This window comes from Leiobunum rupestre, chromosome 1 (genome assembly GCF_980474605.1).
Source record: "Leiobunum rupestre chromosome 1, qqLeiRupe1.1.hap1, whole genome shotgun sequence".
NCBI lineage: Eukaryota > Metazoa > Arthropoda > Arachnida > Opiliones > Sclerosomatidae > Leiobunum > Leiobunum rupestre.
The window spans coordinates 74,116,750-74,143,315 of NC_143384.1; the positions used below are offsets into that span (position 1 = coordinate 74,116,750).

Below are 26,566 nucleotides of genomic sequence, written 5' to 3' on the forward strand. Positions count from 1 at the left end.
CGAGAAATACATGTCATTTTTGACATTTTTCCCTCTTCGGTCTAGAAAAATCCTTCCACATATTATTATCTTTTTCCGCGACTTTTTCTGAAAAGTAGCGACATCGCGCGGAAACGAATCGAAACGGCTAAGTATTTTGTATCAAAAACGCCGGTGGTCTATCGGTCGGTACGGCCAAGTTTGATTTACCCTTTATTCCCCGTTTACGACGCGTGGAGTTGACCCTCCCCGCGTGTGCAACCAACCTTGCTCTAAATGGGCTTCTAAAACGCCATCGCTTTCACGTTACGGTGGTGCGCGTACCCTTATTTCGGCCGCGAAAGGACGCGTTGTAGTTGGAAGTACCTGTCCGACACCGGGACAATTTGAAAAGACTGTAGTTTTTGGTTAGATTCGAGTTGGGAGGCTTGGTTTCGATACCGCGGCTTCTTTGACAGTAAGAAAGCGTACTGCCTACCCGGGTTGTCTACCGCATTCAACCAGCCTTAGTTCCTGTAGTGACGTCACCGTGATACCTGCCTCTCTCGATTCGTATGTGGCACTATTTACCTCTCCCGCTTTTTCTTCAGCGCGAGAAAACCGGTTTGCGCGGGGAACTCGCTTGGCAAGCTGGCTTTGGTTGACTTTTCTCCGAACTTCCCTTCGTAGGACTCGTCAGTACCCGCATACTTCAGCCCACAACCAGCAGCAGGGTTGCGCCAGCGTGTTACGGCTTCCATTGTAGCGAATTACGTTCAATTTCCCTCGACGTGTAACCCCAAAATCGTTCGCGTACCCTCGGGTCTAGTTCGCTGATTTTTTGCGCGGCTCCAATCGCTTTTCTCCGAGAATTACTCAAAGTTTACTCGCGTTGTCCGGCGGGTTTTCATTATTTCTATCGAGGTATGATTCGGTGTCGCTTCTGAGAAAATATATTGTATTCCGCTATTGTCTTCTCTTAGTGCCAAAACGTTTACACTCGATTCAGCGACTATTTCCGGTTTTCCACGGAGTTATGGTTTGATAAGCGTCTAAGGTGAACTTTTGATCGCCGCCCCAGCTCTAGTCCCCGTCTCACTCCGACAAACGAGTTTTTAAAAGAGAATTCGACCGAGGCTTAAAATTCGCCGAGAATTTTATATATCGTTCGTTACAGCAGCCAAAGTAATTATTTCCTAAGAATAACATGGGTATCTCGAAGCAAAGAATGGACTCCAAGTACGATTTCGGAGGTAGGCTCTCCGAGTCGCCGGTGATGACTTTAACCCATCAACAACACCAGCAACATTTGCACGCCAATTACTTGAGGAATTCCAAGGCAATTGGCGTCTTGTGGGGTGTCTTCACCATTTGTTTCGCCATCATCGACGTCGTGGTCTTTTTGCAACCCCATTGGCTCGGTGACACTCAACACAGCAAGGGAACCGGCCACTTTGGACTTTGGCAGTTTTGTCGACTGGTTCAGGATGGTCAAGAAGTAGTTTGCGAAGGAAGGTTGGACTCGTTCCAGTCTATTCCGTCCCCGGCCTTCAGGGCAGCCACCGTGTTCGTAGGCCTGTCAGTGGTCGCTGTCCTGCTCTGCATCGGATGCATGCTGCTGTTTTTCGTCGTCCACTCTTCCACCGTCTTCCACGTCTGCGGATGGCTCCAAGTCTTCTGTGGTAAGCATTCATTCAAGCTTTTCTCTCTTTTCAACATTCTCAAAAGCTTTCAATTCAATTTAACAAGTTAATTATGCTACTTTTTGATTGTACCAAGACACTTCTGTTAGGCTGTATCAACGTATTCTTATATCCAGCACCACATTGGTGTTGCCAATGGTGATTAGTAATTGATATCTGATTTAATAGTGTTGCTTGAAATACTAAGCTGCTTCAAACATTTATCTGGCAAATTAAAAGTCAGAGGTCAATTTTAACGTAAGCCATCTTTAAAAGTCTAACTATTCCACAGACGAAATTGCTTAATTTGTTACGTTAGTTGGTATGTGATTTGGTAGTGTTAGTTGAAATACCACCCTGTTTCAAAAATATATCTGGCAAATTCAAAATCAGTGTCAGTTTAAGATTCACTATTCTAGAAGAAACGTTTGCTGAATAGCATTGCGTAATTTGTTAGGTTAATGCACCTCAAACAATTTCAAAGTTTGCTGCTCTAACAAATTATTGTCAATGGAGAAAGTTTAAACTTTAACATCATTAGTAGAATTACCATAGATTATCGAGCGAAATTTTTAACTCTTTGCCTTTTAAGTTATTCGTTCTTTTAACTGTTAAATTTGTTTAGGTTAATGTACTCCCAAATGTATTCTGGCGAACTATACCGGTGTCCCTGGCTTTAGGTGCTTGACCGGGTTTAGTGGACTTAGTCTTTCTAGCTAAGTTGTTGTTCATATTACCTTAGTTAAATGCAGACGCTAAGAAAGCGGAATGATTTCAAGCTCTGGCGTTTCAAAGCAGCGGGTGATTGTCCCGAATGACCGGAACTTTACCGGCATTTGTGACCGCGTTTACTCCACTAACGAGTTCTTCACTTAGAAAACCACTCTTATGAACCTAGAAGCGTACGTGAAAATTTCCATACAACGGTCATATCGTATATGATTGCTTTGACCCATAGCTCTCAACCTCGCATTGAAATAATTCTTTTTTAAATATTTTGTCCCGAATTAAGACTAACCTGGTCAAGAATATGAGTTTGACCAGTGGCCAAGTTTATATACTCTTTGGACCTAATTTGACTTTAATGGTTTACTATCCCACCTTGGTTTATATTGTAAAATAAATCGTAGCTCACGAATGATCTTAATGATTGTATGCGGAATTTCCCGCGCATTTAGCTATCCACCCTTTTTAACCATTATGTTAAGGCCTTATGCATATGGCTAACTATTACTTATCTTCATGGCCCAGAATTTGTGGGTAATATTGGTTTTGTGTGCTGGAATTAAGGCTATTCTGTTGGCGGTGTCACTCACTGTCCTGGTTCGACTGCTCGACCATTGTTCCAATAGCTAATGATCCATGTCAATTCGCTTCCTAATTCGGCTTCGATCATGTCATTAGTTTCCCGCGCTTGTGGTGTTTGGAACACGCTTGCGCTTTTAAAGCAGATTAATTTTCTGGTAGAAATTAGCTTCGCTACACGGGTAATATCAAAAGTAAATGAACCGAAGTTATCGAAATAGCGCTCAGAGTCGGTGGGCGTTTTTCTTATGAAAATGATGCGAAAATCGAGCCAAATAAAAGCTAATTTCCATCCCGGTCCTTGGACGCGATAAATTGCACTTGGGAATTGTGGGTATAGCTATTTCTATGTATAAAAACGGTTTCATAAAAACCAAAAGTTTTTTTCGGCTTAGGAGCGCGCAAAATTTCAAATCCGAGGTCAAAATGTAACTTCATAAGAAAAACGCCTCCAACATGGGGAGTATAGCACTCTGATAACTTCGGTTCATTTACTTCTGGTAATATTTAATAAACATTCGGCTACGGTATCTTGACGTTCATATTGAGATTAGAGTTATTTTGTTTTGTTTTCGATTAGAACGAGGTATTCAAATTTGTTTGTACTAAAATGTAATTGACTTTTTTTTTCAATAATGAGGATAATATCCCTATTTTGAGACTGCAATTATGTGGGTTTTTCCAACCTTTTTTCATTATCGTTGTTTTATGTATTTCCGACGAAATAATTATAAATAATGAAATCCTCTTTAGCTATTATAGCGATGATATTTATTTATATTTTCTTAGTTTGAAAATAGGACATTTTCATTTCGTCTACGATACGGGTGATGTAAACATTTCCCCTTTTTGGCTTAATCCTTAGTTTAGGGCTCTAACACTAATTTAGTTTCCGAAATCATAATTTCACGGATGATTTTCTAGGGGCAGAAAAACCGGCTACCGGGGACTATAATTTAACGGGATTTTTGACAAATTTGTGTTCATGAAACCGTGAGAATTGAGAATTGAGATGGTCAAAAACATATCCTGCTATTTCCAGGCGTTACCGCGATCAAAGTTATGAAAAAAACTTGGTCGGAAAAAACTGTTTTGACAGAATTAATTGTTTATTTGGGGGGGTTGACCCAATATACAGAAGACAATGCTACTGTATTGGTTGATGTACAAATTGCGGAGACGGTTCGGGGGAGGGGACATTTTTACTATTTTTACCCGCTATCAAATCAGCGTATCATCTTAAGTAGGAAACTTAAAAATATGTAAAGGGCATTTTTAAAAACTGTCATTTTTTCATGTCCCCAAGCTTTTTAGTCTAGGTTGTTCAACTTGATAAAACGTTTATTATTTTGTATTTCGGGATTGGTACGTGTATTATTAAGTCGGTGCTTCAGAAAATCTCTATTTTCATAATAACTACAATTATGTTTGCCTATTTTAGGGAGTAAACCGAACTATTGTTCCCAATTTGAAGCTGTTTATATAATTATATTTGTAAATTTGGGCATATTTTCAATATCAAAATCTAGATTTATTTTATTCTTAGTACCCGTTTTCCTTTTTTAATCACGTAAAAATATTTCTTAATGGATTTAACGCGAAATATCAACGATTGGAGAATTAGATTAAATTTAAATTATTTCAATTGTTGAGACGTTTACCAAGTATGCAGATTTTTAAGTTATTTTTAAATCGCGATCAGTAAGGAAATTATCTAAAATTGTATTTAAAAATTACCAACGTACGGGTAAATAGTGAATTATCGAAGGGCAATTATAGAAATCGAGAACGGGGAAAATAGCGTCCACTACTCTTAGCAAAAAAAGTTTAATTATATGCACCCGCATATTGAAAGGTTTTAAACGCTTTTACCCGCTTACTCCGCTTAATTTGCATAATACCCGATTTATTTATAAACCTCGGTATTGTTGACATATGACCCAATAATATACTAATGTCTTTTTTTTTAAATTTACAAAACTCAAAATACGAACCTGATTTTAAACAGTCATTTTCCCAATTTGGAACATTTTATTTTCGCTAAAAGTATTTTTTTTCTTTAGTTAGAAAATGTGCATTGGCTGTTTTTGGCGCAAATATCGTCGCAATAGATGCTACTAATGAGAACTTAATTAGTCTTTGGTTTGACATTTTGAGCTTTTTTTCGAATTTGCATAATGGCTGGTTCGTGTTTCGTTGCGGTGTAGTTTGAAATTATTTGCCATTTGCCGAAAAATACTTGTATAATGTGCGAGCGTCGGAGAGATATCCGGGGGGACCTGGTTTTCTTTCTCGGCCCATTTTATTAAGTGTAGCGGTCTTTAAGCGTCCCGAAAAAAAGAGACTAACTTGTTTTACAAATGATCATAGAGCCCCGCGGCTCGCTAAATTCTTCGATACCAATAAGCCAAGGACTGCCGTTCTTTAATTTTTTTCTATACACTTATTGGAATGTATATTTACAATGTACCGTATATATTCGATTTGGGTTAGCCTCCCAACTGAAATTTATACGTTTTTTCGTGTTTTCTTATCAAATGAGTATCTGACGTTAAATTGGCGCTTTTTCCGATTTAATACGCCTATAAAGTAAATTTTATACTTAACCCCCGTTATTTCAACCAATGAGAGTCTTACTTTACCGAAATTAACCAATGACGGATAAGTGATTTAAAGGGGTAACGCGTAAAGATATTATACAACCGCTTATTTAGTCATTCTACTTCGTTATGGTTTAATTCTTGTCGAATTTAAAGTATCAGCCTGTATTAGAACGTTAAATTGACATTTATGACCTTGTTAAACGTTATAAAATGCCATTTTAACTTGAAAGTCGAAATATAAGGGTAAATTTTGAAGGTAATTTAATGTGTATCAGATTGTCTATTAGACTACGAGGCGACTGACTTTTTGGAGAGTGCTTAAAAATCTGCAGTAATTTGCGCAGCCTACCGTAATTATAGAAGCGGTAAGGTATAATTAACTACTTAACTTAAATGCGCCTGGGCTCCGCGTGATTCCCCGTAAAATATCCCGAGATGATTTCCATTTAAAAATTCTTCGTCGCAGATATTCTCTATGGCACCAGTTTACCCCAGCGACAGACGGCCGAGTCCGGCGACAATCGCGCCCTCATTAGAAGCAACTGCCAATTAAAAATCCGACTTCTAATGAACGCTTGATGGTGTTTCCAGACCCGGCATTGTTTTCGTACGAGCTAGATATCTTTCTCTTTTTAGTTTGCTGGTCCACAAGGACACGCTCAAGTGTGTCCCAGTCACCGTGAACGCTTTTCCATATGGAGATTTTTACTTGATTTGTGGGAGCGTGATTTTTAATTCACGTTTCGTTCAATTAAAATATTATCCCGTGTCTTAGAAATGTCTAGCTCAAGCCTTGAGACTTTTGTGGTCTGAAGTGACGGTGCTTTATTATGAGAGTTGTATGCTTGTATAATTCGTTGTTTTATGTAACCTTGTTTTGAAATATTAGAGAATCTCGTGGAATAAAACGTCGATATCAAATTTGCCAGTGGTACAACTAATAGTAACTAACAGCAGCAGTTTTAATCCAATTTCGATCATTACTGTTTCTGAAAAGTCTATGAAAGGAGTTGCCAGTGGTACGGTTAATAGGCCTTTCCATAAATTATCGACGACTGCCCTGCTTGTTCTTGAAATTGTGAAATCAAATCCATGCATTGTAGAAGTGAGAAAAAATAGTAAACAATAAGGCCACGTTAATTTATAGAAATACCTATATATAGCGACTTAGAGCAGTACGAACTATCTCATGGTTGTATAATTCGTTGTTTTCGGTAGCCTTAATTTGTTCTGAAATTTAAGAGATGAAGCTCGCAGTGTACTAGAAAATTTATTCGGTTAAAAATTGGTCGACATTAGTTGCAGTTTGGGCCAATCACGATAATTACGTTTGCTGAACAGCCCGTGAAAGATGTTGGCAGTGGTACAATACTTTTACTGGACAGTCTGTGAAAAACGTTGGCAGTGGTACAATACTTTTGCTGAACAGTCTGTGAAAGATAGTGCTAAATACTTTTGCTGAACAGTCTGTGAAAGATAGTGCTAAATACTTTTGCTGAACAGTCTGTGAAAGATGTTGGCAGTGCTAACATACTTTTTCTGAACAGTCTGTGAAAGATGTTGGCAGTGCTAACATACTTTTTCTGAACAGTCTGTGAAAGATGTTGGCAGTGCTAAAATATTTCTGCTGAACAGTCTGTGAAAGATGTTGGCAGTGCTAACATCCTTTTTCTGAACAGTCTGTGAAAGATGTTGGCAGTGCTAAAATATTTCTGCTGAACAGTCTGTCAAAGATGTTGGCAGTGCTAAAGTACTTTTGCTGAACAGTCTGTGAAAGATGTTGGCAGTGCTAAAATACTTTTGCTAAACAGTCTGTGAAAAACGTTGGCAGTGGTACAATACTTTTGCTGAACAGTCTGTGAAAGATGTTGGCAGTGCTAAAATACTTTTGCTAAACAGTCTGTGAAAAACGTTGGCAGTGGTACAATACTTTTGCTGAACAGTCTGTGAAAGATGTTGGCAGTGCTAAAACACTTTTGCTGAATAGTCTGAAAGACGTAGGCAGTGGTGCACCTGCTTCACAGCTTGGAGCAGTACTAAGTTTACACCTAGCGTCTTTCCCAAAAATATAAATATAAAAATCTAGTTTTATGCATGTACAATTACTGAAAAAGGTGTATCGGTGGGTCAAAATTATTACCCAGAAGATTAGAGAGGTTACAGCAGAATCCTAAACATCAGCTCTTACACTTAGAGTAAGGATGTTTAACGTTTTTACCATCGTTAAGATATCTACGAAGATAACGATGTTGATACCATGAATAACCCGTTAACTCATTTTAAGAAATATGGTTTGGGGAAAACGACATAAACATAACGCGTATTTTTGTCTTTAAAATTATACGAGAAACATCCCACTTTATATATTAGAATTTATATTTGAAGCGGTCTTTCCCCGCAGACGTGATCGATCTCAGCCTATTTTTAGTTTCGATGCATCGGAGAATATTATAACTCGGGGTAAATGATAGGAATTGGTAAAAACAATCGAGATCTTTATTTTCTGTCTGGTATATGTAATGTGAACGCCCAGAGCTAATTTTTTCTTCCCGATCACTAGTTTTTTAAAATGATATCCTTCATTGAAGATCGTTTATTTTAGAGGTACCTCAAAATCTATCGACAGATTTGGAGCGTAACTGAACTCACCGAAAGCACCACAATCTTAGGGAATTGAGGCTAGTTTAAATGTGTACCTTTATCGGGTTTAATTATCTCAAATAATACATAATTTTGGGGTGCAATTTTAACAAACGTGGTTCAGAATGTTAATATGAAAACGTTTATGTTAATAGAAATTCAAAGATAGGCAATTTTTCATGTAAAATAGTTATTCACGTTGAAATTTGATGGGGTGATTTTTTATATAAAAATTGGAGCCATATCAACCGGTGATGTGTTTTAACTAAAACCACCTCCAATGTGATAATAACTTAAAAGCTTTGTTGTTTAACTCCACTTGTGTTTTAATTAAACCAATCACCTATGTTAATTAATTATATCAACCCTCCCCGTGTGTGTTAACTAAAATAAACCTCCACGTGTGTGTTAACTAATACAACCCTCCACATGTGTGTTAACTTTAACAACCCTTCACATGTGTGTTAACTAAAAACAACCCTTCACATATGTGTTAACTAAACCAACTCTCCACATGTGTGTTAACTAAAACAACCCTCCACATGTGTGTTAACTAAAACAACCCTCCACATGTGTGTTAACTAAAACAACCCTCCACATGTGTGTTAACTAAAACAACCCTCCACATGTGTGTTAACTAAACTTACCCTCCACATGTGTGTTAACTAAAACAACCCTCCACATGTGTGTTAACTAAAACAACCCTCCACATGTGTGTTAACTGAAACAACTTTCCACATATTTATTTAACTAAACCAAACATTCCATTAAGTCAAATACAGAAATACCCCAGTATAATTATTGATAATTATAAAACTTTCTAATACGTATAATCTACATTTTGTATGTTTGAAATTCCAATATTTGTCGCTCTAGTAAATAGAATTTAGTGTCACTTATATTTCGAGGTGTCGCGTGATAATTTCCATTGAAGGGTGCCCATTTTTTTCTCGACTCGCAAATATTTTTTTAACCGGTGAAGGTAGGAAACCTGTTTTTCCTAATAATAATTAGTCTTTTATTTCTTCTAAGAGCTTACTGGGTATGTCTCTGTCTCCCCCGCTATGTCCGAAATGCGAACTCCGGGTATTTTTGCCACCAAGCCGGTTTTCCTACCGACAGGAATTTTTGACTCAATTATATTTTTTCTGTCTCTCAAGCCGTATGGGTGTTGGGGTGTATTTAGTGTGTTGGCAGTTGTCCATATATTGAATATTTATAATTTTTATCAGTCATTGTTTGACCTTATAACGCTTTTAGCACTATATTCAGTGTTTATAAACCGTTTCCAGAGGGCGCGGTGTTGTTACTTCTAAGTTCTTTTGCGTAGAAATATTATGTGGAATGTTGCTTTTTATTCGGGCTGAAATTCCTATACCCTAATAGATTTAGAGTACCATAATAGTATCTGCCTTCACGATTTTACCAATTAATAACGGATAACAACATTTGAAGCGATAAGTAACCGATACCTATCTTTGTACCGATAATTAACCGATACCGACCTTTTTACCGATAAGCAAAAGATACAGTCATTTGCACCGATAAGTAACCGATACCTATCTTTGTACCGATAAGTAACCGATACCGACCTTTTTACCGATAAGCAAAAGATACCGTCATTTGAACCGATAAGTAACCGATACCTATCTTTGTACCGATAAGTAACCGATACCGACCTTTTTACCGATAAGCGATAAGCAAAAGATACCGTCATTTGAACCGATACCGATATTTGTACCGATAAGTAACCGATACCGACCTTTTTACCGATAAGTAAAAGGTACCATCGTTTGAACCGATAAGTTACCGATACCGACCTTTGTACCGATAAGTAACCGATACCGACCTTTTTACCGATAAGTAAAAGATACCATAATTTGAACCGATAAGTTAGCGATACCGACCTTTGTACCGATAAGTAACCGATACCGACCTTTTTAGCGATAAGTAACCGATACCGACATCTCAACCGATAAATAACCGATACCAACATTTAGATTGATAAAGAACCGATATCAATAGGTCTACCGATAAATAATATAATTTTAACATATCAGATTGAGGGACGGAGATGTGTAAAATGCTTGCACCAAATTCATTTGTACTTCGAAGATCAATTACCGTTTATTTTCGGTTAAACCGATATCCGATGTCGGTAATTGATATCAGGCTGAAAGACGGCGATGTGTAAAATGCTTGTACCAAATTCATTTGTACTTCGAATATCAATTACCGATATCGGTTAATACCGGTTATTATAGGTTAAACCGATATCCGATATCGGTTATTCCCGGTTATTTTCGGTTAAACCGATATCCGATGTCGGTAATTGATAACAAATTGAGTAACGGCAATGTGTAAAATGCTTGTACCAAATTCATTTGTACTTCGAACATCAATTAACGATATCGGTTATTTCCAGTTAAACCAATATCCAACGTCGGTTATCTTAGAACGTAGTGTACCAATTTACCTAAAAACAAATACCTAAAAAAATTGTTAACAAGGGCCATAAGGTAATTACGATGGCTTTAATTAAAATTAATTACTTAATTAAGGGCTTGAAACCCAGAAAGTTGCTTGACTCTGTAACTGATTTAGTGCCGGACCGCCTTCCTAATGTTCCCATCGAGAGTGTTTTATAAATTGTGAAACGGAGAACAATCTCCGATTATATCCGCTCTCACCCCGATCGCGAATGATTTGGAGAATAGGCAGGCTGCATGCCCTCTCGGGATGCCGAAAACACTACATTTCCTAATGCTAATCATTATTTTTCTCGCCTCCCTCGTCATGTAAGCGCCTTCTTGAGCATTTCCCCCCTTCCATTCCAATTTGGGTGATATTTGAAATAGTGAAATTTCTCCCCGCGGGACTTTGCTGGGTGGTCTTTTTCGATCACGTTACGAAAGATTTGTTAGTTTTAGAAGAATATGTCAATAAACTATTCCTAACTAATAAATATCGACGTAGTTTAACAGGGCAACGAAATTTATTCGTTCTTTTGTATTTTTTATAAAATTACTGAAAACATAATTTTTAATAAATTAAATTTTGAAATTTTATAAAAATCGAATAAAACTATATTTTAATTTGGTTTAGTCTTTATTTGTAATTTGTAAATCAAAATAGTCAATTTATTCTCTAATTGCTCATTTTCTGCCAAATTCCACCAAATGTAATAACTATACTAGCATAAGCTCTATTTATGTCTTATTCAACTTGTTAAAAAGTGAAACGCGCTTCTTGATATTTTAGCGTAAACGGGCTCGAGCAATTTCGCGCGTGCTCACTGAATTAAAAAAGTTCGCGAGCCTTTTACGATAAAATACAAATTAGCGCGTGGAACATTTTAACAAGTTGAACAAGACATGGAGATTCTATGCTAGCGCCTATTGCTATTAAAAATTGTTTTATTGTACGATGTAACATAATTTACTAGAAACGCAACTATGCTGAATTTTTTGTTTTAGAAACGTGAATTTATTTCCAAAAATGGAGAAATTTAAGTTAATTCCGTCCTGAATTATTATATCTTAAAAATGTATATCAGTTTATAAGAAAACATTCCCTGATCTAGCAAATTGATATAAATTGGTAAATTCCTTAAAAAATTGATTTCCATAAAAATAATTAATAATAATATCATTATTAAATATAATAATAATAATAATTTAGTTTTAACATTGATAAGTAAGCATAATTTAGTTTTAACATTGATAAGTAAGCATAATTTAATTTTAACTTTGATAAGCAATCTTGGCGTTAATGCAATTAAATGTTACGGTATCTGAAAAGTCGAAAATAGTCTCAATAAAACGATCTAAAAGATCATTTTCGAAACCAGATCCTTGGTTAAAACCACCGCTCAAACTTCCGTTCCAGCACAGCTTCATTTGAGCAGCGTAACGCACCGCTCTCCATCGAGAGATGCCCAAAAAACCAATTAGTGTCAAGTATATTTATTCGGAAAAAATCTTTAAATATACAAAAACGTGAAATCTCGATCCATTCTAAATAAAAAAAAATGCAGTCCGGCGAAGCGATGGGGGAGGTCTGCTATTTTTACTCGCGCGCACAATGGAAACTTCCGGAAGGAAGTAACAGCGTGCAAAAGGATTACGGCAAATGGTAAATATAATAATATGCGTGAATCGTTTTCGAGAGGAAAAAATTAGGCTCGTCGACGATATATCCTCGACGTCTTCATTAGCCCCGTAAAATGTCACACGCGTCCTGGTCTAGCTCCCAAATGAGGTTCTAACTGCATCTGCCTTTAATTTTGTGGCCGTGGTTCCGGACCCAGTCCAAGTCACCCGCTATAGTTTCACTCAAGCGTGCCCAAAATATCTTCGAAACAAATTTTGGAGATTTTTAATTGGTACGATGTCGTTGTTCATTCTGATAATCGTTTTACGTTGCTACTATGTTATTTTATCCTAGATTTATATTATTCTATGAATGGTATTGTTTTAGAAGCTTTAGATTTGCTCGGTTTGTCTCTTCGCTGTTCAATTGGATTTATATATCGCTATAGTCATTGCTCACTGTCTTCTTTGGGCGGAAAAAAAATGGAGCGGAATTTTTTTTACCCGAATGCAATTAATTCGGTCGGGGTCACCTTCTGGTCGTCTTTTCTCCTCTTTGGCCGCCTGATCTAGATTTTGATAATGAAATATTTTATAGTTTTTCTTTATAGCCATAAATATAAATTTGATTACTCCAGATTTGTTCAATGAAGAAGGACATTGCGGTCGTGGTCTTTGGTCTAAATAATTTTGTTTTATTTAGGTGTTTCATTTTTTATTTACACCTTTTTGGACGGGTGACCACAGCTATATTTTATAATTTGCCCTAATTTTTTTATGTCTTCCTATAATTACATAAATTACATTTTTTTTCGTACTTTACCCCTATTTATGTAGATGGCAATCAAAAACTACTCGGATTCAAACCAATTTTTTCACCTAATTAGAATTTTTCACTCACTCAATTACTAAATCAAATTCCCTTTGCGAAAGATGGATTTTCAATTTGAGTATTTGAAACCTGTATTTTTATGTAATTTCCAAAAAAATCTATAAAATCCTACAAATCGATTACAAATTTCCTATTTTCCCTATAAATGTTTTTAAGCTTTTACTGTTGTCAGTTTTCTAATACTCAGATTTAATTTGCAATTAGCTTAATATGTCAACCCTTGATTAAATTAGCAAATTTAAAATTTAAATACTTTGCGAAATTCTTTCATTAGCCAGAGTGTAGTATATAAATTAAAATCGTACTAATTTGACTACCAAAAATCTACGAAATGAACAAAAAAAAGTATGTATGGCTTCCTCTTAAAGGGATAATGAACTAAATAAAAATATCGTCTGCTAACACGCTCTACGACGCGTCTATAACGTAACTAGCGTCAATCATCCCTAGCTAAACCCGATGACATAAATGTTAAGTGCTTAACACGGAAGTCCATACTCCCTTTAAGACTGACCATTCTTTATTGAAACAGCCTCTAAAATTGCAACGCAACCGAATTACTTATTGTACATTTGGTTACTTAAGCGAATCATTATCATTTTAATTTAATAAGATAATATAATTTAACATATTATTAAAATTCAATTTGACGTTCAGACGTTTCAAAAAACCCTTATGTAGCAAGCCTCTTAATTTACCAAGTCATTTGCTAGTGACGAAACACGAGTCATCTTAAGAGTCGGAAATTGGTACCTAGCTTAATTGGCGCTTGTAGAAAAGACCTCTCCAAAACGTTTTCAGATCCGCTTATTTCTAGCTCTAAATCGGGGCCAAGTTGGGAGACAGAATCCGCGATCGAATGTAAATTAAATTAAACATTTTTCACTTGACCTTAATTTGGCCGAGTGGTACCCCTAGAATTGACGAAAACATTTCGACCTTTGCCATCCCCTCTTCTCGCTCGAGAAATGCCTTTAATTAGTGTTTCAACATTGCTATTTTATGGGTGGTAATTATAATCATTATTTCAACCTTTCTGTAATGTCTGAGAGCAGGGCTGATTGTAATCGCTTGACTACGATCACCCAGACTGACGGAACCTGATCGGAACTCGCCATGAACTGAATTTGATTCGAATTCGGAGATCCTAGTTATAGATTCGCGCTATTTATTATGGGACGCTCCACTCGATCAGTCGTTTCGGTTCTTGTAACAGGCCGCTGTTTCTCTTATTATTACCTATGGGTTGTAATCGTGATCTGCCTTATATCACGCGGGTTGGAAGGAACGTCAAGTTCCAGCAAGTCTGGAGACCTGTAAACTTACAGTATACATTTAATTTTAATAATATAGATATTGTTTTCCCACCAAATGGTACAATTCAAACTCCGAAATATTGATATGATGATCGTTTTAAAATATCAGTACACTTGGTATAGTAAGAATATTGTAAGTTGATTAAAATCTCTAATTGAACGATTCTAACATTAACTGATAAATACGTAGGGTTTCGCCCCATCCATACTCAAAAGGGAGGAAACACTCAAACAGAGCAGCTGTAGGAGGACTGTAGGAACATGGAAGTAATCATCCTAAATCACTACCTATACCTCGACTTACACTCACTGCTAAAAAAATGGCGGCTTCCATGTTTTGGCGCGAAACTAAGTCAAGTCTCCAATTTTAATAAACTACTTGACTTCATCAAAGCCCAACTAATGCTAATAAAATATTAGTACAAACTGATAATCGTTTTATCGAAATTGAATGTTTTAAGGGAGCGGCTATCTTAAATTCCTGTTGTAAACTATCTCGAAATAATTCTTAATCTTACAAGAATTTACAATGTGACAAATTCTTATTTCCGGTTTTAAACAGCTTCCACAACGCAACAAAGTTTTCTATGCTGTTGTACCCTTCATATAATTCGATATATATCAGACCATAAGACATCATTGACCAACTCAGTTCGTTCTCGTATACAATCAACAATTTCCGTTCTCAAAACCAAACATAAAATATTTTTTTGAGATAACTTTATTGAGATAGCGTCGTAAGCTAATAAAAATCAACTTACAAGATAATGCGTTTTTATTTCTTTTTCTACTCGCCATCTTTTCAATTAACGAAAAATTATCTCGTTTTTAAGTCCGGGTTTTAAATATGTTCTCTTATTTTTTGCCTGTTTTCTCTCAGAAATAACGGTGTCGTATTTTACTGCCCGCCAAATTTCTCAACCGCCGCCATCAAAAACCTGAAATTTATGACGTCTCCCGTTAATGCATGCATTCGTACAAAAGTAGTTTATGGAGTACATCCAACCTAATTTTTTTACTTTTCTAACCGAAGAGATGTTGCTTTGAGATAATGTATTATCTATTCGAGCCGTTTTCGACCATGCCCGGCAGCTCGAGCTCTCTCGTTCTTGAAAATTAAAAGACTTCCTCAAAATCTTCGAGCAGACCAGGCTAACAACTTTTTATATTATTCCCATCGTTGCGTGGTTCCCTCCCTACTTGACTAAGGGCCCAGAATTATACAATTTATATTTTGGATGCCTTAAAGGAACGCGCCTAATATTTCAGTTTTATTCGCCTACTAGCTATCCCTCGGAGCTATCGCCCTATCATAAAAGTCATGGAAAATGTTTTCAGTTGCGAATCAAATAATCTGGAGTCACCATCTCCACCCGGTTTCCAAGTATATTTTGTTTTGTTGTGGCTTTTGATTTGGGTTTTGGCTTTGTTTCGGCTAATTTCCACATTAATTAATTCAATTATTAATTAATTACTTCAATTAAAAATTAATAATTTTAATTTATTTTTTTAAAATTAACTAATGATTAATAATTTTAATTTAATTTTTTTAATTAACTAATAAGTAAAAATTTCAACTAATAATTAATAATTTTAACTAATAATTAATAATTTTAACTAATATTTAATAATTTTAACTAATATTTAATAATTTTAACTAATAATTAATAATTATAACTATAAATTAATAATTTTAACTATAAATTAATAATTTTAACTATAAATTAATAATTTTAACTATAAATTAATAATTTTAACTATAAATTAATAATTTTTACTATAAATTAATAATTTTAACTATAAATTAATAACTTTAACTATAAATTCATAAGTTTAACTAATAAGTTAAAATTTCTATTAATAACTAATAATTTTAACTATAAATTAATAAGTTTAACTAATAAGTAAAAATTTCTACGTAATATTTCCGTTATAATGTTAAAAGTTGTATACAAATGTACTATCGAATGAAATATTTATGTTAATATAAATATTTTTTGATAAATTTACGAATATCGAGATATTTTCCATATTTATTGCGAATCCAGAGTTTCTAGTTAAAAGGCAACAATTGGGAGATATTCAAATAAATGAAGCCTGTTATTCAATTTGTTTATTAAACAAGTTCCGTTACAAGGATGTAACCCTGAGCATATTTGGCAAGTTATCAATTATCGTATATAAAGATGAGGTTTTGTAAGAGCAGTGAATCCAAAAAATGTTTGATTTTTTATTATGTCCCACATTTTATCGAGGTATCATTTGGCAATCTGCAGCCAATTAAAACAACCTTTCTGTTTTATCTTAATTGCAGAAAATTAATTTAAAGGGCATTATTTTAACTGTTTTCATCTCCCCCTAATTTTAAATTAAAATAATTCATTTCATCGATATTTCGAGAGAGGTTGGTTGTGGTTTTCCCTCCAGGTAGCGCTTTCGCGGTTGAAGTTTTGATGAGGTGACGTAACGGCAGTTTCAAAATTGATGGTTTTGTAAATGCTCGTGCGGTATGAGATTGTTTGAAGTCTCGATTTTTTTGATGAAATATTAATTTGCATTCTTTCAAGGGAGATTTTAATTTTCGACGGGAAAGATCCATAGGTGGGAAAATCGTATTTAATTTATTCAAAGTGGAGGCCTAGATTTTTCCAGGGCTATATTTCTTATCATTCTGAAATAATTCAATTCTTTTTTTTTCTATTTCTTATATTTGTTAAAATCCGGAAATTATAATTTATTACTTTAAAAGTTAAATATAATTACTTCAAATTTCCCTTTTAAAAAACACAAAAGGAATATATTGCTAGATTTAGGAGCTTGAATTCGATAAAATCCACAATGCTTTTTTTTAAAACGATAAAATTAGTATACATTTCTATGTTGACGATTAAATCAACTATACTTTTGGATTTTAATCCTTTCAACCTACTATATTATGTATGGTATTTTAGTCCTTTCAAACTACAAAATGTTTTGGGATTTTAGTCCTTTCAATCTACTAAATATTTTGGGATTTTATTCCATTCAATCTACTAAATATTTTGGGATTTTAGTCCTTTCAATTTAGTTTAATTTTATTATATTTTTGGAATTTAGGCCTATAATTATCGGATTGTTTTCGTATTTTAGTCCTTTAAATCTTTTACTGAAAGTGGCTGACAGGCTACAAAGTACACTTAGAAAAATGTGAAAAATGACAATCGCTAAACCAGTATAATTCATGGCCAAAATGGACAACGCCCTGAAGGTCGTCCAAGAATGCCCATCCCATTGAAATCCGGGATAGTCCATTAAAATAAGCAAGTCAGTTGACAGTCACATAACTACACCCTTAATAATCTGCCGGTAAAGTTAATTTAATATCCGATAGGGGTCGCGTCAATTGCCAAAAGAAGCAAATTGAAAACGTCTGTAGCCCCGCCTTGGCAATCAAGATGAGGTCATCAATATAAAAGGAATGCTCTCGCGGCAGGGGTCGCTACGGTCGGAAAAACTACATTTTAAAAGAATCGCGAGCCTTGACCTCTAGGGTCGTGTTAATCCTTAAATCCGTGATTGGAATCGCCCCGAAACTGCGCTCAACTATACCTGAGAAATTTTGACGAGAGATTAAACCGTACAACGAAACGCGTACGGGAAACGCCTAGAGCGAGTTATTTTCGTTGATGCGGGAATAATTCTTAACCCGATTTTTTTACCAGCTACGTAATGGGGGATATGCAAGAAGTCATTTTCTCCGCTAGTGGCGTAACGGAGTTTGAGGTCCTCTAAGCAGACAACGCGTGATTTTCGTTGTCAAAACTACTAACGCAAGAAACACGCGTTGCAAAACTACTAACGTAATAAATACGCGTTGTCAAGACTACTAACACAATAAATACGCGTTGCAAAACTACTAACGTAATAAATACGCGTTGTCAAGACTACTAACACAATAAATACGCGTTGCAAAACTACTAACGTAATAAATACGCATTGTCAAGACTACTAACACAATAAATACGCGTTGCCAAGACTACTAATGACATAAATAGGTTGCGTCTGCTTAGATAACCTCTAGCTCGGTCACGCCACTAGCGGCGAATGTTTCACCTTACATACTCATTAACTAGCGTTTGAAATACCGTCTATGAGTTCTACTTTGACGTCTCATTGGCCAGGCTTAATCTCTCAATTTCCTTTAAATCCCGTTAAGGCTCTTTCGTTCAATTGTAAATGATTTCACCTTCTCACGAGCCCAAAACTTGGGGTCTTCGATCACGGTTGACAAGCGTTGAAAATGTTTCAATAAACTGCTGATGTAATTTATCATGGATGTAGGAATGCGGGTCTGTTTCGGGCGATGTAAATTTCACTAAGCCTTCGTTGTTGATTATTTATGTGATGACGCAATACAGGGTTACAATAGGGCGCATAATTTCATTGCGAAATATCTTTTGTTTGGAGAAAAATTTAAATTCGAATCTTGAATATTATTTTGATTGCAAATGATGGACAGCGCTGTATCTTATTTTGATTGAAAGGATAATGGCGACCATTACGACGAAGCAGTTGACCTGACCCCTTTTAACATGATGTCTTCGTTCCTTTTTCAAAGATTTTCAATTTCTAGGAGTAGTTAGTTTCCTGTTAGCAGAAAGTAATAGCATATATCTTACGAGATAAGATTATGTCTAGGCAGATTCCAATTCAGTGATTTCAGTTTCACGTGACAAGACGTCATCCATGCTTTTTCGCATAGAGAAAAAACCCACGCAAAATGGCGGCCATAGACATGGGGTACGTTCAACAACTAGGAAACGGAGTCAACGGTGGCAGCGTTGGAGCGTTGAAAGTTGTTGAACGACTTTTAGAACTTCCGGTATTGACGTCACGATGCTCAACGGTTGAGGAAAAAACTCAACGCCTAGGGGAGACGTTGTAAGTACGTTGAGTGCGCTAAAAGGTCGTCTGCAGAAGTGTCTGATCAGTTTTGCCAAGATGTCGGCTGATTTCATCGTCATTAACGAAAATTATAGAGGCAAGCTTCCTTTTCCTTTCCATGACTTTTGAATACGACGCCAAAAAAAATTCAACAATCCAACGCATCCCCCGTTCAACAAATAAATTCTCAACGCTGAAGCGTTGAATTTATTTTACCGTTCAACAACTGATGACGTCACGATACCCACCGTTGAAGCGATGAGTTTTTTTAAAGATTACGTTGAATGAACGTTACCTAGTTGTTGAACGTACCCTAGGGTTGCGTTCAGTAACGATAAACGGTTGGGCCGTTGAATGCGCATTCGCTACTGTAGGAGTTTTCCCATTTCCGGTTTTGCAAACGGAGAGTCAACGAAAGAAGTGGCTGGAAGAGCCGGTTATTTTGTTGATCAATGGTTTATTGACGTAATAGCTTTCGGTAAGACTAGCTGCGGACGACGTGGCAGACGATATTTTACTAAATTTATAGCAATCGTGAAGAGCGTTCAACAAGACAGACGCTAAGCAACGGTCTTAACGAAAAAAATTATTCAGAAAACTGTTTCTTCTCCGTTAAGTCTTACTGAACGCAGCCAAAGATACGAGGTGAAATTACTCTAAAGGCGCGAATTTACCAAAAAACGCGAGTGTGTTCATAGTATCACAATGTTTTTCTTCGCCAAACGATGCAAAATGTAGGAATATGTACTTAATAATAGATTGTATTTTCTCGTAATAGTTACAGAATCTCACTAAATGTTGTATTTCGACTCACAATAGTTACAGAAACTCACTAAATGTTGTATTTCGACTCGCAATAGTTACAGAAACTCACTAAATGTTGTATTTCGACTCGCAATAGTTACAGAAACTCCCTAAATGTTGTATTTCGACTCGCAATAGTTACAGAATCTCACTAAATGTTGTATTTCGGCTCGGAATAGTTACAGAAACTCACTAAATGTTGTATTTCGACTCGCAATAGTTACAGAAACTCACTAAATGTTGTATTTCGACTCGCAATAGTTACAGAAACTCACTAAATGTTGTATTTCGACTCGCAATAGTTACAGAATCTCACTAAATGTTGTATTTCGGCTCGGAATAGTTACAGAAACTCACTAAATGTTGTATTTCGACTCGCAATAGTTACAGAAACTCACTAAATGTTGTATTTCGACTCGCAATAGTTACAGAAACTCACTAAATGTTGTATTTCGACTCGCAATAGTTACAGAAACTCACTAAATGTTGTATTTCGACTCGCAATAGTTACAGAATCTCACTAAATGTTGTATTTCGGCTCGGAATAGTTACAGAAACTCACTAAATGTTGTATTTCGACTCGCAATAGTTACAGAAACTCACTAAATGTTGTATTTCGACTCGCAATAGTTACAGAATCTCACTAAATGTTGTATTTCGACTCGCAATAGTTACAGAAACTCACTAAATGTTGTATTTCGACTCGCAATAGTTACAGAAACTCACTAAATGTTGTATTTCGACTCGCAATAGTTACAGAAACTCACTAAATGCTGTATTTCGACTCGCAATAGTTACAGAATCTCACTAAATGCTGTATTTCGACTCGCAATAGTTACAGAATCTCACTAAATGCTGTATTTCGACTCGCAATAGTTACAGAAACTCACTAAATGTTGTATTTCGACTCGCCATAAAGTCTTTTTTGAAAAATCAATGGGAGCGTTCAGTAACGCTCAAAGGACTCACCGTTGAGTAAACGTTGAGTCCGGATTCGTACTGTACGCTTTTTCGCGTTTCCGGTTTTGACGTCACGTCGCTCGTCCGTTGAGCAACGAAGTCAACGGCTGTAAGAGCAGGTTTTTTAGTTGCTCAACGGTCATGTGGGGGAAGGCTAGCTGCAGACGATATTTCACCAAATTTACAACAAGCTTAAAAAACTTTCAAAAAGATCCTACGTCACGTTTAGCAATTGTCTTAACGAAAATAGTTTCGTTGAGCGTTACTGAACGCAGCCATGTTTTAAAGTGAATATTTAATACTCCTTCTATAAGTTACTTTTAAAGTTTGGGGATTCGATGGGTAACTAAAGGATAAGGACAATGTTGGAACTATTTTGAGCGTTGTGCACAATCTCCCTCAGGCTCTATAACAATCAAATCAGCCCGGTTTCTCATTGGTTCCCTAAAAATGACGTCTATCAACGAGATTGAAGCAAACGTCGGTGACGTTTTCGCCCCCCCCCATATTGCTGAGGGAATATTAGAACATGATACCCGCGGTAATAAATAAATACATTCTTGATAATATTTTTAAATATTAATTTAAGAAGACCGTAATCTTTTCGAAATTCAAACTAATTTTAATTCAGTCTTAATAATGACGTCACCTTGTTGGACCAGTTTGAACGATATGATAGCGAATTGGACCAATTTTAGTATCAGAACTTCGTTTCCTTATTTTTCTTTTTGGACACTAATAACGTTTCCAATTAATTTAATCCATAATTAATATTTTTCTCTCTCAATAAGCGATATCGGCGACAGCTTTTGGCCACCTTAATAGTTCCCTTTTGTATAAATTGCCAATTAAAAAAATTCAAAACGAATTCTGGTTTTTCTATTTAGCGTAAGGAAGCTCCCACGGACTACTGCAGATTCGTTAATGAGCTTGAATATATCTCTATGCATCTTATTGACTATTTCTTAATTAAGTTTTCGACGGGATGTTAGTGTTACAGCTTTCGCGTAGAATACACCTCAACCCCGCCTTCGCTGACGCTTTCAAGTAAGGTGGGGTGTTTCGATCGGTCCAAAAGCCTTTTGATTATCAAATGGTGTTACCAGATCCTCCGTATGATATTACCCGGTATTGCGTATTACTTTACGGCGTTTCTGTAATTAGAAGGTTGAAACTATCATCCTTTAAACGCGTTCTTATAAACAAAATTAGCCTAGATTTTAATTGAACTTTGATTATAATGAGATTTTCAGATGTGTTTAGTGATAAAGTTTGGGATATATGGTTTAATATGATAGGGTGATAACGACGTCTTTAATCTCCTGATTGATGGTAATATCCTAATAAGTTGAAATATCACAATTTTCACGGATTTCCATTATTTCTTTCAAAAGCTTACGTACAATGAAACGGGTAGGGTAACGCGTAATTTCAAACTATTTTAATTAGGTCATAATGAATGTTAAAAATCCCGTAGAGAAATTCGCTTTCTATAATATTTCAATTGTTTCAAACCTCAATAACCGTCGTAGAGTTAAAATTGTTTAAAATCTTGTTTAAAATTGGGTTTCTTAAAAAATAACTAGGCCTACAATACTTTACTATTAAAGCGAATTCATATTATAAAAAAAAATATTTCTAAAAACCTTTTTGGTTACGATTTACTCTTTTTAAATTTCAATTAATCATAATCATAGAAAACTTCCTTCTAATGATCAAAATAAAAAATGTATACACTAGAAAGAAAAATGAATAAAAAATAATGATTTGATGTGGGGCCCCGTATTTAGCGAGAATAAACATTCATTCCGAGATTATCGTGAGTTCCGAATTAAAAATTGAACTAAATACGGACCATCGTTAGCTGTCAAAAGATCTGTACCAATAACAATGTACAAATTTTGAAATTGACGATTATCTAGAGCTCCAGTTATTTTTAAATATATATAAACCGCCCGGGTAAAGTAAATAAATGATCGCCAATATTTCACGATATAGTTCAGTAAGTTTTCCATACGATTCGGGCAGTTCATTTTCGGGCTATAGAAATCAATTGACTCCAAGATGCTTATCGTTTGGTGCGGTATTTATAGAATTACCTTTCCCCAAAAATTGGGCCATTTTTTGATATCTCTCCGACTGGTTTAAGTGAAGATATTTATTTTAAATCTTTCGAGACAGTTTGTTGGAGATATTAAGTACTTCACGTCAAGATTTTTATTCCTTTTATTCTAGTACCGAAGTAGCCGTTACAACGTGTAAGGAGGATATTTGCTTAAGCTCACTCTTTACTGGAGAAGATTTATATCCTTAATTTATCCTCGCTTCCGACACAAGGGTTTTGTATACTTTGTTAAAAATTATTATTTTTCGCATTGTTCTCGACGGGGGAGTTCGCTAACCTGATTTTAATTGTTCACGCATTGGTATATAAAGTTTATCTCCCGCTTGTCGACCCCCTTGAGATATTTCGTCTGACAAATTGCAGTTCGTTCACGCTTCTAAACTGCCTCCGGGTGAGTCTTAAATATATTCAGATCTAGCATCCGTTTGTTTGATTTCTGTTTATCTTAAGATTTTTGGCCCAGTTTTGCATTGTAAGATTTTTATAACTTTCAACTGTAATTTGGTTGTATCTCTTCTTCGAGCTGGGATTATTTATTTGCATTGTTCGATTTTATAATATTAAGTAATTTTCGACATATTGTAAAAATATGTTTACTGTAGCGTATCCAATATTTCAATAATTTCATATTTAACGCTATTAACGGGGGGGGGGGGGGGGCATACCAAGACAAATTTCGTACGAACTCCCCTTTTTTTTATTGAAAGCCAAAACGACTCGTTATTACCCTGAAGCAAGATTCCCTCTCATTGAATCCAAAAAACCTATATTTTAGATATTTTACGTATAATTTGTAGCTGTAATTTTTAAATTATGGGTTATGAATTTTCCCCGACGAGTATTGTTAAACTCGTAGTTCTTTGTGGTGTTCGGATTTTCGACACTTTAATATTACGGTAGATTTATCGCTGTTCGTAATGCGGTACTGAAGTTACGTAACTACTTAAGGGTTTTTTCGAAATAAAGTCGAATGTAGATTTTAAATGTTTGGGACTTAGCCAAGATTTGGCAATTGTATAAAGGTTCTGTGTTGCAGATAGCTTCAAGATTTTTAATCCCTTTATGAGTTCGCGATTTCAAAGGCCAACTAATCAGTTAGTCAGAACTCAGATTAGAATATTTTTTATGCCTCTCCACCTAGCAATCTGATCTCAAACTGTATCTTATACATAACCCTAAGTAATCGATCTGAACTGATCTGTCGTAATTCATCTAATCAGATTAAGTTAGCTGAACAGTTATCTGACTTTTAGGTTTAGTATATTATATAGGGAAAGCCAATTAAAATAAACTAATTAAAATTTATAAAGGAACTTAATCGGGGGATAAATTAAAAAAAAGATAACTGTTAGCCATCTGAAATCTGAATATAATCTGTCTGTCTGTCTACAATTAATTCAGATTAGTTTCGGGTTTAAACTATCAGATTTGGACCAATATCAAGTGATCTGATAATTTCTGAGGGTAATTTCGAACAATCTAATTTCTGAACTATAATAATTATTTTTTCGGTTCAAACTGTTATCTGAGAACTACTAACCTATTCCAATTATAGTCTTAAGTATAAATAACAAAGACTAAGAAATCTATGGTAATAGTAAAACCATAAGTCTCTAATATTGTTCCATACGTTTGTCACTTTATTGAATATTTTACTGAGAACTAGTAACGAAGTGACGTCATCACAAGAAAAAAATCTCCCCCTAGCGAGGCGCTGTCATAGTTACGTGTGATGCGGGAGCAAGCGGAAGCGAAACGGTGACGAAGCCAGTAATGCAGTCGGTCTCGTGAATAGCTCTCAGTAAAACTTTTGCATGTGAATAATATGAAGTGTCACACTTATGTATAGTATTATACACTTATGGTAAAACTTACGAATACTGGAACCAATAGATCTTCAAGGATGAAATTAAAACGCGAAACTCGGACCAAATAGATCTTCGACTAAAAAACGAATTAAAATTGAATTAAAATAGCCAGAATTTCCAAGGGGTAGACTGATTTTGCCCTATTTCGAGCTCATCAGTACCGCGCAGTAAATCTGGCTCGCGGCTAAACCTAAAACAGAAGCTAAGCCTAAACATAAAAATTTCAAAACGCCTCATTTCACTGTATTATAGTCCATATGTGGTTTCTATTAACTTGAGTCTTTTCAGTGACGTAAGCGGGTTAATGGTCCCCAACAAACTGCAATTACGAACTGGCGTGTCATTTTGGAAGATTAGCAGCTTAACTATTAAAATTCAATAGGTGTGGAGTATTAAACCAGTTTTAAAAAACCCAGGAAACTATAGTAGTATAAATATGTCGGTAGTCTAAAAACCATCAAAATTCTACGCGTATTTCTATGGGTATTTCCCGCTCTCCAGATGATCCTTCAATACGGGCATCTGCGAAGAGGGGATCCAAGGAATTATTTAGCATGTCTTCATCTTTTTTTTTTACACACGGCTCATATCTAAGGCATTTTTTTAATAGCTTTTCTGAAGAAAAAATCGCCCATCGGCACTTTTAAAATCTATTTTCTGTTAATGTCTGGGCTTCCAGGTATACTTTTTCACAGCTGCGGGCCCAAATGAGAAAATTTTAGAGAAGAAAAGTTAAATAGGCTTTTTAAGGAGGGTCTTTGACCTGTTTTTTTTTTCTTCTTTGGCTCTTTTTAATCTGTCTTTTCTTACGAAGCCAAAAAAAAATGACTTTAAGAAAACGATGCCTTATATCTTCGCTGCCCAGCGGCCACGGCTTCTTGTAATTATCTTTTCATCTATGGACCCAAAAAATTTCTTTTTTTAAAAAACTGTTTTGAGTCTGTCATAATAGTCGGTAAAATGAAGATGTATTTAAGGCGTGTTAGAATTAAAATATTTGGGTTCTCTGGGTGCGGTACATATCATTCTGCAGGTTTCCTATCGCCGTTCTCACCTTTGCAAGATATTTTTGTACATTTTATTTTTTAAAGTGTTCTAGTTTTAAATTAATTGAGTGTGTTTAAGGTGTTCGCTATCGCCTTGGAGGAACTAACTGTGTTTTTCAAAAATCTCATTATCCCTATTTTTCATCTGCTGTATCGCATTAAAAAATCTGATATTCCCAAGATATAAAAACATATATACTAAAAATACATACATTGTTGATTATACTCAGTTTTATAAAAATATTATAATCAGCTTTATAAAAATATTATAATCAGTTCTATGAAAATATTATAATCAGTTTTATAAAAATATTATAATCAGTTCTATGAAAATATTATATTAACTTTTATGA

At 35.4% G+C, this 26,566-nt stretch overlaps 1 protein-coding gene across 2 annotated transcripts in view; it reads left to right on the forward strand.

Annotated features, from left to right (window-relative positions):
* Nucleotides 1-714: 714 nt before the first annotated feature.
* LOC149966379 (LHFPL tetraspan subfamily member 3 protein-like) overlaps nt 715-26,566 on the forward strand; it is a 55,994-nt gene continuing 30,142 nt past the window's right edge. Inside the window, exons 1-2 of one of the 2 annotated variants that reach the window (XM_090171639.1) lie at nt 715-1,143; nt 1,216-1,640. In XM_090171639.1, the coding sequence (XP_090027765.1) occupies nt 1,235-1,640 (406 nt within the window). In that variant the 5' untranslated portion in view covers nt 715-1,143; nt 1,216-1,234. Of the gene's footprint in view, nt 1,641-26,566 lie in introns of both variants that reach the window. The other variant, XM_090171630.1, reaches the window with a different exon arrangement.